General features: G+C 33.7%; 6 protein-coding genes across 6 annotated transcripts; 3 read left to right on the top strand and 3 right to left on the bottom strand.

Annotated features, from left to right (window-relative positions):
- Window positions 1–140: 140 nt before the first annotated feature.
- Window positions 141–3,219, bottom strand: BX664DRAFT_158490 (uncharacterized protein). Its single transcript, XM_051539925.1, has 4 exons — window positions 3,085–3,219; window positions 2,874–2,966; window positions 1,924–2,792; window positions 141–1,839 (listed from the first exon to the last, which is right to left on the bottom strand). The coding sequence occupies exons 1-4, from the start codon at window positions 3,182–3,184 to the stop codon at window positions 193–195; spliced, it is 2,709 nt and encodes a 902-aa protein (XP_051399144.1). The 5' UTR covers window positions 3,185–3,219; the 3' UTR covers window positions 141–192.
- Window positions 3,220–3,920: 701 nt separating this feature from the next.
- BX664DRAFT_299180 (PAZ domain-containing protein) lies at window positions 3,921–5,748 on the top strand (the record flags this gene model as incomplete). Its single annotated transcript, XM_051542295.1, has 4 exons — window positions 3,921–4,271; window positions 4,404–4,536; window positions 4,655–4,807; window positions 4,865–5,748. The coding sequence occupies exons 1-4, from the start codon at window positions 3,951–3,953 to the stop codon at window positions 5,746–5,748; spliced, it is 1,491 nt and encodes a 496-aa protein (XP_051399143.1). The 5' UTR covers window positions 3,921–3,950.
- An 850-nt stretch (window positions 5,749–6,598) lies between these two features.
- Window positions 6,599–7,499, top strand: BX664DRAFT_360006 (uncharacterized protein). The gene is made up of 3 exons (XM_051548125.1): window positions 6,599–6,680; window positions 6,743–6,975; window positions 7,032–7,499. The coding sequence occupies exons 1-3, from the start codon at window positions 6,617–6,619 to the stop codon at window positions 7,467–7,469; spliced, it is 735 nt and encodes a 244-aa protein (XP_051399142.1). The 5' UTR covers window positions 6,599–6,616; the 3' UTR covers window positions 7,470–7,499.
- Window positions 7,500–7,588: 89 nt separating this feature from the next.
- Window positions 7,589–8,665, bottom strand: BX664DRAFT_335905 (uncharacterized protein). The gene is made up of 5 exons (XM_051545997.1): window positions 8,459–8,665; window positions 8,342–8,398; window positions 8,221–8,265; window positions 8,099–8,154; window positions 7,589–8,025 (listed from the first exon to the last, which is right to left on the bottom strand). Exons 1-5 carry the CDS (start codon window positions 8,533–8,535, stop codon window positions 7,874–7,876), a joined length of 387 nt encoding a protein of 128 aa, XP_051399141.1. The 5' UTR covers window positions 8,536–8,665; the 3' UTR covers window positions 7,589–7,873.
- Window positions 8,666–9,778: 1,113 nt separating this feature from the next.
- BX664DRAFT_158357 (cation efflux family-domain-containing protein) lies at window positions 9,779–11,769 on the top strand. Its single transcript, XM_051539924.1, has 9 exons — window positions 9,779–9,964; window positions 10,053–10,200; window positions 10,257–10,406; window positions 10,476–10,573; window positions 10,636–10,748; window positions 10,811–10,854; window positions 10,928–11,007; window positions 11,136–11,405; window positions 11,502–11,769. The coding sequence occupies exons 1-9, from the start codon at window positions 9,863–9,865 to the stop codon at window positions 11,652–11,654; spliced, it is 1,158 nt and encodes a 385-aa protein (XP_051399140.1). The 5' UTR covers window positions 9,779–9,862; the 3' UTR covers window positions 11,655–11,769.
- A 182-nt stretch (window positions 11,770–11,951) lies between these two features.
- Window positions 11,952–13,492, bottom strand: BX664DRAFT_366029 (uncharacterized protein; the record flags this gene model as incomplete). The annotated part of the gene is made up of 4 exons (XM_051548506.1): window positions 11,952–12,388; window positions 12,469–13,049; window positions 13,121–13,235; window positions 13,291–13,492. 4 exons carry the CDS (start codon window positions 13,490–13,492, stop codon window positions 11,952–11,954), a joined length of 1,335 nt encoding a protein of 444 aa, XP_051399139.1.
- Between the last annotated feature and the right edge of the window lie 99 nt (window positions 13,493–13,591).

The following is a 13,591-nucleotide window of genomic DNA, read 5'->3' as shown; positions in this document are numbered from 1 at the left end:
AGCATCGGTACAGTCATGTTGATGGATGGTGGTGGTAGAAGTATCGATATCCGTGATGGCGTGACTAACATCAGTAGAGTCATGCTGATCGGTGGTCGTGGTAGGAAAAGCATCATGGACACCTGTAAAAAAAAAAAAAAAAAAAAAAAAAAAAAAAAAAAAAAGGTAAATAAAGATGTACGTGTTTAAAATTTAATGCCACCTACCCTCATTGTTCATTGCTTGATTATAAACTGCATCACTACTACCATCACTAGCAACGTAGATGCTTGTAACTCCAGGATCGGCACCCCATATCGTAAAGTACTTCAATTCCCATTCTTCAAAATCAGCTGGTACCAATCGAGGCAATTGTTGCAAAGACATTGGTCTGTCATATGGAATTGAGACCGCAAACCCATCCGTCCAAATAAATCCTGCGAAGACCATATCATTATGTTTCTTTATTTTCGAAAGATTCAAAACACCAGAAAGAGTTTGCTCGCCATTTCTGTACACATCTAGACCTGGGGTACGTAAAAGCGACAGCCTAACCTGGTTGGAGATCTTGATATATTTTTTCATGACTGAAGGTTTTGGCACAAGATTAAATAACCGTTGCTGTTTTACGACATGGTGTAGCTCAGGTTTGAAACAATCGTCAAAAAGTTGATCGTTGTTATCAGGGTCATTCAAGTAAATTTTGGAATTGTTGATTTGATGTTTAGTATCCGTGATGATCGTTTCCAGGTTTTCCAATGATTCTTGAGACAGATAATTGAGTCTAGAGTTATCCAATTGTTCGTCGTTATTGATAGCCTTATCTAAAAATCGCGCTAAAGATGACCGTCGCCGTCGTCCCATGTGCTTGAATTCTTCTAATTCCCGAATGACGCTGTAACACCATGACCGTGGAGCACTTTGCATTACCAGACTGGCAACGCGTATTTGATCCTCGTTGAATGAATTCATATACTTTGCAATGTTGAATCCGTACTTGCTAAATAAGTGACAATGGCCTGCAATGTATGCTGGTGTCAACGATGGTAGATCATTTTCTTGAATAATGACTGTGTTGCTCTGTTCGCAATAGTGATGAATGTCATGAAGCACTTGTCTATTTCCCAGATCGTTGTTGGCGTAATATCTTCCCATAGCGGCTGTATATTGGCGATCAATCATATCGTACATACGTTGCTGTTCCATCAACCGGTCATTGAACCCTTGTATTTGCAATGCCATGGCTTCCAGGCTTCCTACAATATTCAAAGTGTCCAAATCATTGTTTCCAACTAAATCATTATCATTGACTGCCTGTTGTTGCACAGGAAGAGAGTCCTGTAAACGCCGTATAACATGATCACCAAAAGATTGATTGATATCACCAGAGACAAGTTCCTGTAATCCTAGATTTGTTGCCACTTGCATTATAAGACGCACAGAACGTTGATGACCAATGAGATTTGCTAGTAAAACCTCTGAAAGACGTATGATTCCAGGTAGAAGTTGTAAATTGTTTGAGGTGTCTAAGGTTTCCTGTAATTCTTGTAACTGATCTAGCCCATTTCGCATAAGAATTCGCATCCCATTTTGGCGGTTTACAATTCGTTCTTGGAGACTACGATAAGAGCGTTCCAGCAGGCGGCGACTTGTATCCATATGCGCTTCCAAGTTGGCCAGATTATATATCACTAATAGATCAACACGGGCTTCATCCAAAACTGTAGCGACGCATTCTTTGAGGACATCGTTTTCACCATCAGAAAGTATTTTTGGTAATCGTGGCGGGAAATCAGGATTGTGCATGACAGTTTCAAGAATATATAGCCCAAGTTTGTCTGCATCCACTTTGCTCAGAGTCTAGGAAATTGAAAAAAATAATAATCACAAATTCCATGTGTTTTCATTTTTAGTCTTATAACCTATCTATTTATCGTCACTTACTTGATCTTGAGATTCTTGTTCTTGATGTTGAGGTGGTTGAGATGGTGGCTGACGTTGATGTTGTTGTAATTGATGACGAACATGTAAGGAATATTGATTCGCCATCCACTGTGTCATGTCACTTTCGATTCTATTCACAAAGGCCGAAACATACTGGTCCAATAGTGATGAGATGACTTCGGAATATCCATTGCCGCCATGGATCTTTTTGACTTTGAATCGTTGCACCTGCGCTTCAGTGGGGTTCATGCTATTGTATTGTCGTCGGATTTCTTCTGCCAAATGATGATCGATGGTGTTGTTCGTGGTGATGGTGCCGCCAGTAACGATTTGAAATACCGAATAAAAAAAGCTTTTGGTGAAGATTTGTTTGTTGATGATTTCTCCATCATTGAGCTTGTGGTATACAAAGTAAGTTATAAAAAGGTGTAATTTCACAATAACATCGCGAGCATATGTAGCCACATCGTTCAGTCGATCAATGAGTAATTGTTTGTGATCAGGATTGTCAATAGATAATAGTGAGTTCAGTCCAATCTTTCTACATACGGTCATTGTTTGTCCCACTTGCTGCCGTAGTCGTTCTTTTCTGCTTGGCTGTCGGAACGGGCATAATTTGCTTGTAGATCTTGAGTGAGAGTAGGCGGTGTCAAATCGACGTTTTTCTAGGCATACCGGGCAGGGTGTCAGAGAGTGCTTGGATGATGATTGCTTCCGAACAATGGACGCTTGTTTTTTCTTTGATTTTTCTTGCCGAGTTTGTTGTCTTTTACGCTTGTTCCCTGATAACTGTTTTGAAACTGTTGAACGTGTTGCAGTAGAGGAAGAAGCAGCAGCATAGTTGTCGCCATCATGGTCACCATCATCACCTGTTGAAGTAAAAAAAAAAAAAAAAAAGTTAAGCCAGTAGCCTCACAATAATATTTTTTTTTATTTCTAATATTTCTTACCTTCATGATCTTCACTGTCAATATCACTATTGTCATCACCGTCAACATCACTATTGTCATCATCTTCTTCATCACCTTGATGGGGTTGCTGTGCTATATTTGTAAAAGGCAAAAAAAAAAAAAAAAGTAACTCAGTAACAAAAAAAAAAAAAAAAAAAAAAAAAAAAAAAAAAAAAGACAACATTGTTGTTTCAATTGTGATCACGCTTACCGTTACGTTGTTGTTGTTGTTTAAATAGTTTCTTATACATAATGATTTCGTGTACAGTCATACCATCGTAATGCGTTCTTTTTTCAATCAATTGTTCCATGGAGTATAAGCATCCTTTGGTGAAAGAGTTCAAAAAGAAAAAGAAAAAAGCGAAAGAAAGAGAAGCAATTAAGGATTTCGCTTGTCAATATGCGCGTTGCAGTCGGAGTTATTTGTAGAAAATCATGAGTCATATACCTATAGCAAATAATATAAAATGAATATATAATGTCTTTTTCTTTCTTTTTTAGTGTCATCTGCCTTACTTTCTATGCAAAATAGAAAAGATGTCTATAGTAGTAGCGATAGGAAAGGAAAAAGAAAGTATGAGAAAATAATTTACATAACGCTGAGCCATGGATTGAGGATTTCCTTTTTTGGATATTCAGTTACGGCTCATATTCGTTCGTAATCTTTCTTTACTATAGTTATTCAAAGTTTAATGAATACAAGGAATAGGAAATAAGTGATAAAAACATTCACTTGAAAGTGCTTATTCTAATATCATTATCATCATCATCATCATTATGATGTTAATCAATAAAAATCAATTCAAAAAAAGCAACTTAAACCTATGTGATTTCTTACGATTGGTTAATTTGATTTGCAGGATTTTTTTAAACTGGCTCCGACCAGGTAGACATATATAAAATAAATCTTTTTTCTTTCTTTCTCTATCTTTCTTTTTTTTTTCTTCACTTTTTTTTTTTTTCTTTCTTTCTTTCTTTCTTTCTTTCTCTATCTTTCTTTTTTCTTCACTTTTTTTTTTTTTTTTTTTTTTTTTTTTTTTTTTTTTTTTTTTTTTTACACGTTATTAAACGAACATCATGGCTCAAGCATCCAACAGAGATTTGACTGAACTTATTATGCGTCCCAATACTGGCACAGTTGGTAAACAAGTACGTGTACGAAGCAATTTCTTTGAAATGACAAGTCTTCCAGCTCAAAATATACAACGCTTGAATATTCAATTCCTACCGGAGGGTACATCTCTACCTGTTCGAAGAAAGTTGTGGAAATGTTTTGAAGATAGTCCCAAAGGTCGAGCTTTCCTCAACAAGATCAAACCGGTCTTTGATGGTCGTGCAAATCTCTTTTCTCCAAAACCTCTAAAGTGTGGTGATGACAATCTTGGTATTTCTTTTGAAGTAAGTAAATAAAAAAAATGACGTATATTTTATTATATACTTATTATTTCATCCCCAACTTCATTATATTTTTCTGATCACTCTTTTTTTTTATTGGTTCATTCATATCCATCATTTTTATTCTTGTTATAGGTCAACCTTCAACAAGGAAATCGTTCTAGAGGTGTTTTCAAGTTAAAAATCAAGCCTGTAGGTGTAATCAACATGGGTGAATTACAATTACTTTTGGATGGAAAGTCTCTTATTACCAGCAACTGTTTGATGGGTACGTAAAACAAAAAAAAAATATTATAATTATCTCCTTTTCTTTTCATTAACTTCTTTTCCCTTTTTTTATCTTTTTCTTTTTATATACGTGTTTTTTCTCTAAAACCGATCAACAGCCATTAGGGTCCTTGAGACATTGTTTCATCACTCTCCATACATGCATTATACAACGATGGGTCGATCCTTTTATACTCTCCAAGGTAAACGTCCTTTACGCAATGGTGCTGAAGTATGGCAAGGCTTCAATCAATACGCTCGCCCTACTCAAGGTAAAGAAAAAAAAATCCTAAGACTTTTGTTAATATTTCATTCTTTACTGTTTATAGGCAAAATGATGGTCAATATTGGTGTTAGCTCCATCGCTTTCTATCAACCTGGCCCTCTTCATGAAATGTTACCCAAACTACTTGGCCGCCGCAGTCTTGGTGAACTTCGTCGTGGTATTCCTGATTCTGAACGCATCAAGGTCGAAAAAATACTCAAGAATCTCGAGGCTGTTGTTGTCCATCGTGGTGCTGAAAAACGATTGAAGTACAAGATTAACAAGCTCACTCCTACCTCTGCTGAAAACACTGTATTCAAGGATGATACTGGAAATGAAGTGACCGTTGCTCAACACTTTCAAAACACTTACAACAGACATTTGGCCTTCCCTTTCTTACCCTGTATTGTTGTCAAGAAGAATACCTTTTTGCCTATGGAAGTTTGTGAAGTAGTTTCTGGTCAATGCCCTGTAGAGACACCGAGTGACTATCAAAAAGGTGAAATGATCAAGTTTACTTGGAATACACCCAATGTGCGTGCCAACTTGATCAATCAAGGTTTCAACGTACTCGACTACAAGGACGATCCGTATATTCAACAATTTGGTGTCAGCGTCAAGCCTGATATGACCATGGTCAATGCTCGTGTTCTTCCGGCTCCAAAGATCTCTTATCATGCTTCAGCTAGTTTTACTCCTGTCGGTGGTACTTGGAGTCTCCGTGGTAAGAAATTCGCAAACGGTGCCACCTTGGAATCCTGGTCTGTTGTCAATTTTGCAAGCAGTATCAATGATGGTTCGGTACGATTTTTTATTCGTGAACTAGGTCAAATGTTCATTGATAAAGGTTTGGTAAGTTGGTTTCTTTTTTTATTTATTTATTTATTTCAAGAAAAGAAGAAAACATGGTTTATACTAATCTTTCACCTATTATTATTTCTTTTATGATTAAAAATATGGAATGTCATCGATCTTGAACTATAAATTACTCATGCTAATCCTCAAGTTATCAACATTAGACTTAGAAAGCCATTGAAGCCTCTGTCAAAAAAAAAGGAAGGTAGGTAAGGACAATGGAAAAAAGAAATCAGTAGGTACAAGAACAGGATATTATATTCGCTTTTTGAATGACACGATGGATAATATGGACCAGTATCCCGGATTTAAAGGGTATTATCTTGTGATGGACAATGCGCCAATACAACAATCTAAGGACATTGAAGCAACGATTACCGAACGACAGTACAGATGCATTTATCTTCCACCATATTCCCCGGAGCTCAACCCAATTGAACAATTCTGGTCTGTGGCAAAGAGCAAACTGAAGCGGTCCAATCTTATGGATGATGAAACTTTATCAGACAGGATAGGTGAAGCTTGTAGTTTAGTTACTCGTAGTGATCTTACTGGATTCATCACACATTCTATCAATCGCTTTGATGATTGCTTGAACAAACGTCCTATGTGATACTCTTTTTTTATTTTTTATTTTTTTATTGTTTTAATAAAGCATACCTTTTATTCAAATATACTTGGTGTCTTTTAATATTGTGTTGTATTTTTATTACCATTCAAAAAAAGAAAAATGTAAGAGTACCTTAGAACGCCATGGTAGATTGGACGTATTCATGCGACAAGTAGATTTTCAAAATATACGCCAGGTTAGCATCAAAAACTCCGCCATCCAAAAATCAAATAGGACGCCATTTTTTCTCCCCCCATGCGCCATCTAACTCTGGAAACACTATAAAATCACACGAGAATTTTTACCTTTTTTTCTTTTTTACTTTCTCTCTTGAATTAATTCCTTTTCATCATGACCACAGATCCTATAGCTCAACATTCTATCTCTATTTCTGCCTATATGAGTGGACATACTAGTAAGATATCCTGTTAAAAAAAAAAAGAACCTCTCATTTTTATTTTTGTTCTTTTTTGATAGATGCTAATCTTGCTTATGTACGATATTTTGGAAAAAAGAAGTCTGCTATCAAAGCCAACTTTAAATCATTAGATGCTTATGGATTCACTATTGAATATGATACTCCGGAAGAACAAGGTCTAGAAACTGTTATTCCTTGGCCAACCAGTTCTTCACCCCCTCTGACTACACGCGACCAGGTCAGACCATTGTTAGAATCCATGGCAAAAGAGGCAGAAGAAGCATTAGGCATGGTAAAGAATATATATATATGTAGAAAGAAAGAATGATTTCTCACTTTATTTTATAGCCTAGTTCATTACAAGGACCACCACCTATTCAAGCTATGTTAAAAGCTCAGGCATTGGAGGAAACCGAACGACAAAAGGAATATGAACGGCAAAGGAAAAGAGATGTATTTTATCATGCAGATAGGTTTTGGCAGATCCCGATCATTTTAGGTATGTGTCATCTGGGTTATTTGGCAGCAAGATCAAGAATAGAAACTGGTCCATGGTATGCAGCTCAAATTCAACAGATCATTGGTCTTCATGTGATTCAATGGATGTGGTCTATCTCAGTGGGTTTACATGTGGGTGAATCTTTAATTGCATGTGGTATTTGCCTTCATCGTGGATGGTATAGTTCTGGAAATATTCTTCGATGGACAATCAGTACTTTCTTCTTTGGTTTCGCCTCTCTATCAAAATTATTGAAACATGGAAGAGATATGGCAAAATTAGATTAGTTATATATATATATATTAGATTAGATCATCAGTATTTCTTTTTTTTTTTTTTTTGTATAATATAAATCAAAAAAGTGTATATATACACATTGTATAGTTTTATTTTAGGGTCGGAAAGATATGATGAATATGAGTCATCGCTACATTTATTTTTTTATTATTTTAAAAAATTGGTTTGCACGAGTAGTTAAAGAATATACAAAAAAAAAAAGGGAAAGACTATACAAAAGGAAGGGCTATTATTTAAATGAGTGGAATTAGTATATATATATACACAAAAGTACGTACTGTAAAATAATAATAAATATATAAAACAAAGGGAGAATCGTAAGGAAAAAGGTACAAAAAAAAAGATGGAGAAAAATGATAAATAAAGTGCAAACAAGAAACTAGAAGAAGTATATCTATCTAGCTGCAGTGATAGCAAATTGAGGAGAAGCATTTCCAGAATCACCCATCAAGACAATAATATAAGTACGTTTTGTTTCCAAATCGGCAGGTAAAGTCACCACTTGTGAACCCTTGTTCAATAGAAAATCAGAAGCAAGTTCCCATTCTAAATCATAATAATAATAATAATAAAAATATTTTAATGATGATAAATGATAAAATAATATATATTAACTTACGAAGATGTTCATTAGGTCCATCTTTTGGATCAAGATAACCAAGTTTAATGGTTCCTCTGAAAAAGAGTAAAAAAAAAAAAAAGTATAAATACATATGAAACATCTCATACTTTTTAACTTACTTGTATGTATCTGGAATAGGACCTCCGGCAACGTTTTCAGTGTCCCTAAGAAAAAAAAAAAGGTCAGCTGAGACAGTACAAAAAAAAATATAATCTTTTTTTTTTTTCATCAAATCATTACCAAGTAATAGTGTGTTGAGAACCAGCACGCCACTTGGTAGAAGAAGTTGGACTTGTTCTAAATCAAATATATAAAAAGGTAGATTTAATACATTGTATTGTACATTGAAGTTCTTACATATGAGGATTCAACACAATGGCAAAGGACAAAGTAACAAATGTCACCAAGATAATAAGAATAGACTTGAAATACATAATAATAGATTGTTTATTGAGAGTTTTTCTTTACAAAATAAGATGGGAAAAGAAAAAAGAGAAATCAAAAACAAGACAACTCTATTTAAGTAAACTTTTCGGTGGTTATCTCAAACATAAAATCCAACCAATGGGAAAACAAATCAAAATAATTCCTTTCTTTACATTCCTTTTTGTGTTGATTATAGTAAACGAAATGATATTTTTAGTTTTAGTTGCTATAACAGATGATGATGTTGGTAAAAATAAAAAAAGAAAACAATTTTTTATCGATATAAAAAGAAAGACTAGTGTTACTACCGTTTGCATGAACTCCGATTCACCTTAAATAATTTTTAAGCGTGATCATTATTAAAAAACTATACATGATCCCTTTTTATTTTATTTTATTTTATTTTATGAATTCTATAATATTCTATTTTATGAATTCTATAATATTCTATTTTATAACATATAATCATTGATTTGATTTAATAGAATAATCATCATTATTTATTTGATAGTTTCAATGTGATTGGAGGGAAAAAAAAAAAGAACAATATAAAAGACACTTTTTTTTTATTTTCTCCTTTCTTTCTTCTGCAATTGCTTTTTTTGGCTGCCTTTTATGTTGGTATCTTACTTCTTTCTGTTCACCTGGTCACATGCGACAGAATATTGATTCTTGTTTCTCCTGTTTTCCTTCGTTGTTCTTTTGGTTTTGTTGTGCCTTTGGTTGTTTGTCCTTGCGTCTCTTCTGTATTTCTTGTTGTTTGGATTTTTTTTTTTTTTTTTTTTTGGTAAGTATAATACAAATAATACTTAGTTGATCATGACAACTTAAACCATTTTACCATTTCTTTTCTTCAACCACCGAAATAGGTAGATCCCTTAAAAAGGATTTATTGTTTACATTGATGACAAGCTCATAAAGATAAAATATTTGTATAAATAGTATCATTCTGTAACAATTTCAAGCCACCTCCATTACTACCATGTTTACAAATATTATATCAAATGATGTCATTACCCTTATGACAAATAAAGACTTTTTATTCGTTTATAATATCTCTTTACGCCAATGGTCCCTTTTTGGTGGTTGGTAATCCAGTCAAATGCTTTCAATCTTACTTTACCGTTTATGGATAAGCCAACTGCCGAATCACTTCCCCCCTTTTTTTTTAGAAAAAAAGAGAATTTTGAGGGATTTCGATCATTTTGTATTTCCGCACATTTCTTTCTTTTTCTTTTATTTTCCTCTCTCTTTTTTTTTTTTTTTCTTCTTCTTCTTTTTCCTTATTTTCTTCCTCTCTTTACCTCTCTCTTACTTACTTCCTTTATGTGAATCATGTTAAGTAGAACAAATAGAATATACATCATGATGTTCCTGAATGGTGGCTTCTTTGTCACTGAAATAGTTATAGGTTATTACGTTAGTTCCTTATCACTGGTAAGTTAGATTTTATGCAAATTATTTTTTTTATTATACTTTATTTCTAACAGTAACATAAACACTCCTTATTTTTTTTTTTGTATAGATTGCAGATTCTTTTCATATGTTGAATGATTTGATCAGTTTAGCTGTAGCTCTTTGGGCAATTCGGTTAGCCAAACGGCCAAATCCAAATCAATCAAAATATTCTTATGGTTGGCAAAGAGCCGAAATATTGGGTGCTTTATTAAATGGTATAAAAAGGATGATTATAAAGAAAGGATATTCATTCATATTTATTATTTATTAGGTGTCTTTTTATTGGCTTTATGTTTTACTATATTAATGGAAGCTATTCAACGTTTTATTCATATGGAACCAATGACTAATCCTATTATGGTCCTCATTACTGGAGGTGCTGGTTTGGTGGCAAATATTCTAGGTCTTTTCTTATTCCACGGTAATATGCCGAAAACAACAACAAATATTTAAATTCATGAATTTTAACTTTATACTTTTTTTTTTTAAGAACATGGTCACGGTCATAATCATGCGAGTGATGACAATGCCGATGTAGAAAAAGAACATCATCACCATGATGATGGTGGTCATTTGAATATGAAAGGGGTAAAGGGACAAAAATCAATGACATTTTTTCTACTCACCTGTATTTTTTTTTTATATTCAAGATATTTCTTCATGTATTAGGTGATGCTCTCGGGAATGTTGGAGTGATGGCTGCAGCTTTATTTATTTGGCTTACACCTTACTCTTGGAGATTTTATATGGATCCTGCCATTAGGTAACTAGATGAATAAAACAATGATTTTCATCCTATTTATTTTCTTTTTTTTTAATTTATAGTTTGATCATTGCCATCATTATTTTTATGTCTGCTCTTCCTCTTGGTAAAGAATCATAGATGACATAGAAAATCAATTATTTATACTTTTTTTTATTATTATTTTATTTTATATTTAGTGAAAGCAACCTCTTTTATTTTATTACAAGGTGTTCCTCGTAGTGTAAAATTGGATGAAGTCCGTGAAAGTTTACAACAAGTATGAACAATCCCTTCTCCCCTCTTTTTTTTTTTTTTTTTTTTTTTGATGTTTGTTTGTTTTGATTTTTTCCCCCTTTGTATGTTCTAGGAAATATTAACCTAACTTTTTTATTTTATTTGTACTAGATTCCTGGCGTGTATTCAGTGCATGAACTCCATATATGGCAACTCTCCGACACAAAGTTTGTTGCTTCATTACATGTATTATTGACCGAAGACACTTATATGGAACTGTCCACACAAATGCGACAAACCTTACATCGATTCGGTGTTCATTCGGCAACTATCCAACCTGAATTTTTGAACAAAAATGAAAAACATCCTCTTCAACAGATACCCAACTCCACCGAGGATATACTCGAAGAAGATTGCGATATGATGGAAAGTCAAATTGATGTAAGAAAGTTTTTTTTTTTTTTTTTTTTTTTTTTTTTTGATTTGGATGATATGTGATATCGATTCTGACAATTCTTTTTTATTGTATATATATAGGGGATCAATTCAGATTCTACTACTTGCCTATTACGATGTGTAGAAAATGATTCTTGTTATGAACAGGCCTGTTGTCCACCATCTTATACTCAGTCGTCTCTGACAGATCCAACCTCTGGCAATCGTCCTTCTCCCTCATCATCCATAGATTAATATAATAGACATATATATATATCTTCCTCAACTCACTAATGCGCATTTTTTTAGTATAGGCTATTTTTCTTTTTTGAATCATATTTTGTTTTATTATTATCTTTGTGAATACATATTGAAATAAAGTCAATCAAAATAGAAAAGAGTTTATTAAAAAAAATAGTACATAATGTAATCAATTCAACAACAAAAAAAAAATAAGAGATAGTACAATCTAATGTATATGTATTTATGATGGATCATCTAAATTAAGAATATATATATATGATAAAAAGGAGAAAATATCAATTAAAGATCTCATCTTGTCGTTGTTCTACCAGGCATAGATACGGATTCATAAGTCGGTAATGAACCGGAAAAACTGTACAATCGATTGGATCTAACTGCTGTAGTGTAAGACGGAACACGTGAGAGATCAATGCCTTGCCATGGTAAAGGAGAATCGACATCCGTTGTTGTTGCCGCCGTAGGAGATGATGGTGATGATGATGGAGATGGTAAGCCGCTAGTATTGTTTTCATCACCACTTGAAAGTGAAGAATGAGCCATACTTGCGGCTGCATTTGGGATCGAAACAGCAAGAGAAGGAGGTAATTGACCAGAAGCAATCAGTTGGGAAATGGTAGCAGGATCATAAGGAGCAGTTCGCCAAGCATCTTCATAAGCTGGTAATGCATTCGCGTCTTCTTCTGCGGAAATGGCTGCTATGATGATTGGTATGGCTGCGCGTAATTCTTAAATAATAATAATAATAAAAATAAAAAAAAAAGTAAGTTTCACTTGATAATTCGTTTCACTGACAAGATGATCTTACCTGATATATGACCATCTGCATTCACCAATGTCACTGTAAACTTGAGCTTATGTTTTACCTTGATCAAATCATTGACGGTATCCATCATCAAATGGTTGGAGGCTTCATCAGGAATAACCATAATTTCAGTCTTGCGATAAATTTCACCTTCATGTTCTGCAGTATCTTGATAGTTATCATCACGGTGTACTTTAACAATACGAGTTTCAGTCTTGCTATGATCACATGTAGAAAGTGTCATATATTCCTTCAGAGTACAAGTAATGGACCGAATCTTGAGATCAGGAGCAATAGGGATAAATTGGAAAGTGATTGGTAACATACCACCCATTGTATAACATTTACTTGGCACACTAATGTCGTAACTGAGTTTGTCAGCCCATACATTGGAGATCAATACAGATTGCATAAGTTCCATGGAAGTAGGTAACATAAGTCGAGATACTTTGAGTGAACGTTTGTCAGTATAATTGATAGAGAATGTTGGTCGTTCTGCTACAGCTTTAAGTCGATAATACACCTCTCCTAAGTCATGATGAATGGTTTCTGGTAAATCACCTGGTAACGGTAGTTCAAAATCCCTATCATTCAAATTTGTGTTATATTAAAAAACATTATCAAAATCTCTCTTTTTTTTTTTTTTTTATCTTACCATTGATAATGATGTTCAGATAAATGATAAGTTTTACGTGTTTGTGGCATAAAACTCCATTCGTGTTCCAATATCGTTTGTTCTTCTTTGTATAACCTTTGATGAGATCCAGTGCCTATTTTCATTACACGATAAGTATCTACCTTTATAAACAAAAAGTCTTTTATTACCTTCTATCCAGTTCACTTTAATCTTGCCAATAATCTTCAAAGTAATAGACTTAATTTTGGTGTTTTCATGACAATCCAAAACAACAGACCCTCGTAACATGACACCACCCGATTCTTCCACTGAACCATGTAATATAATATGATCAGTTTCCAAGTTGATTTTGAAGTCTGCACCTTGTACTAATTGAATAGGATGTACCATGCTACATAAAAAATAGAGAATATAAAAAGATAAAAAAAAAAAATAAGGAAAATAAAGCAAAATCATGATTTTAAGTGTCGGCGCTCCAAACAGACTGTG

This window comes from Halteromyces radiatus, assembly GCF_025201355.1.
Source record: "Halteromyces radiatus strain CBS 162.75 chromosome Unknown BX664scaffold_5, whole genome shotgun sequence".
Lineage (NCBI taxonomy): Eukaryota > Fungi > Mucoromycota > Mucoromycetes > Mucorales > Cunninghamellaceae > Halteromyces > Halteromyces radiatus.
This window is presented reverse-complemented; position numbering and strand designations above follow the sequence as displayed.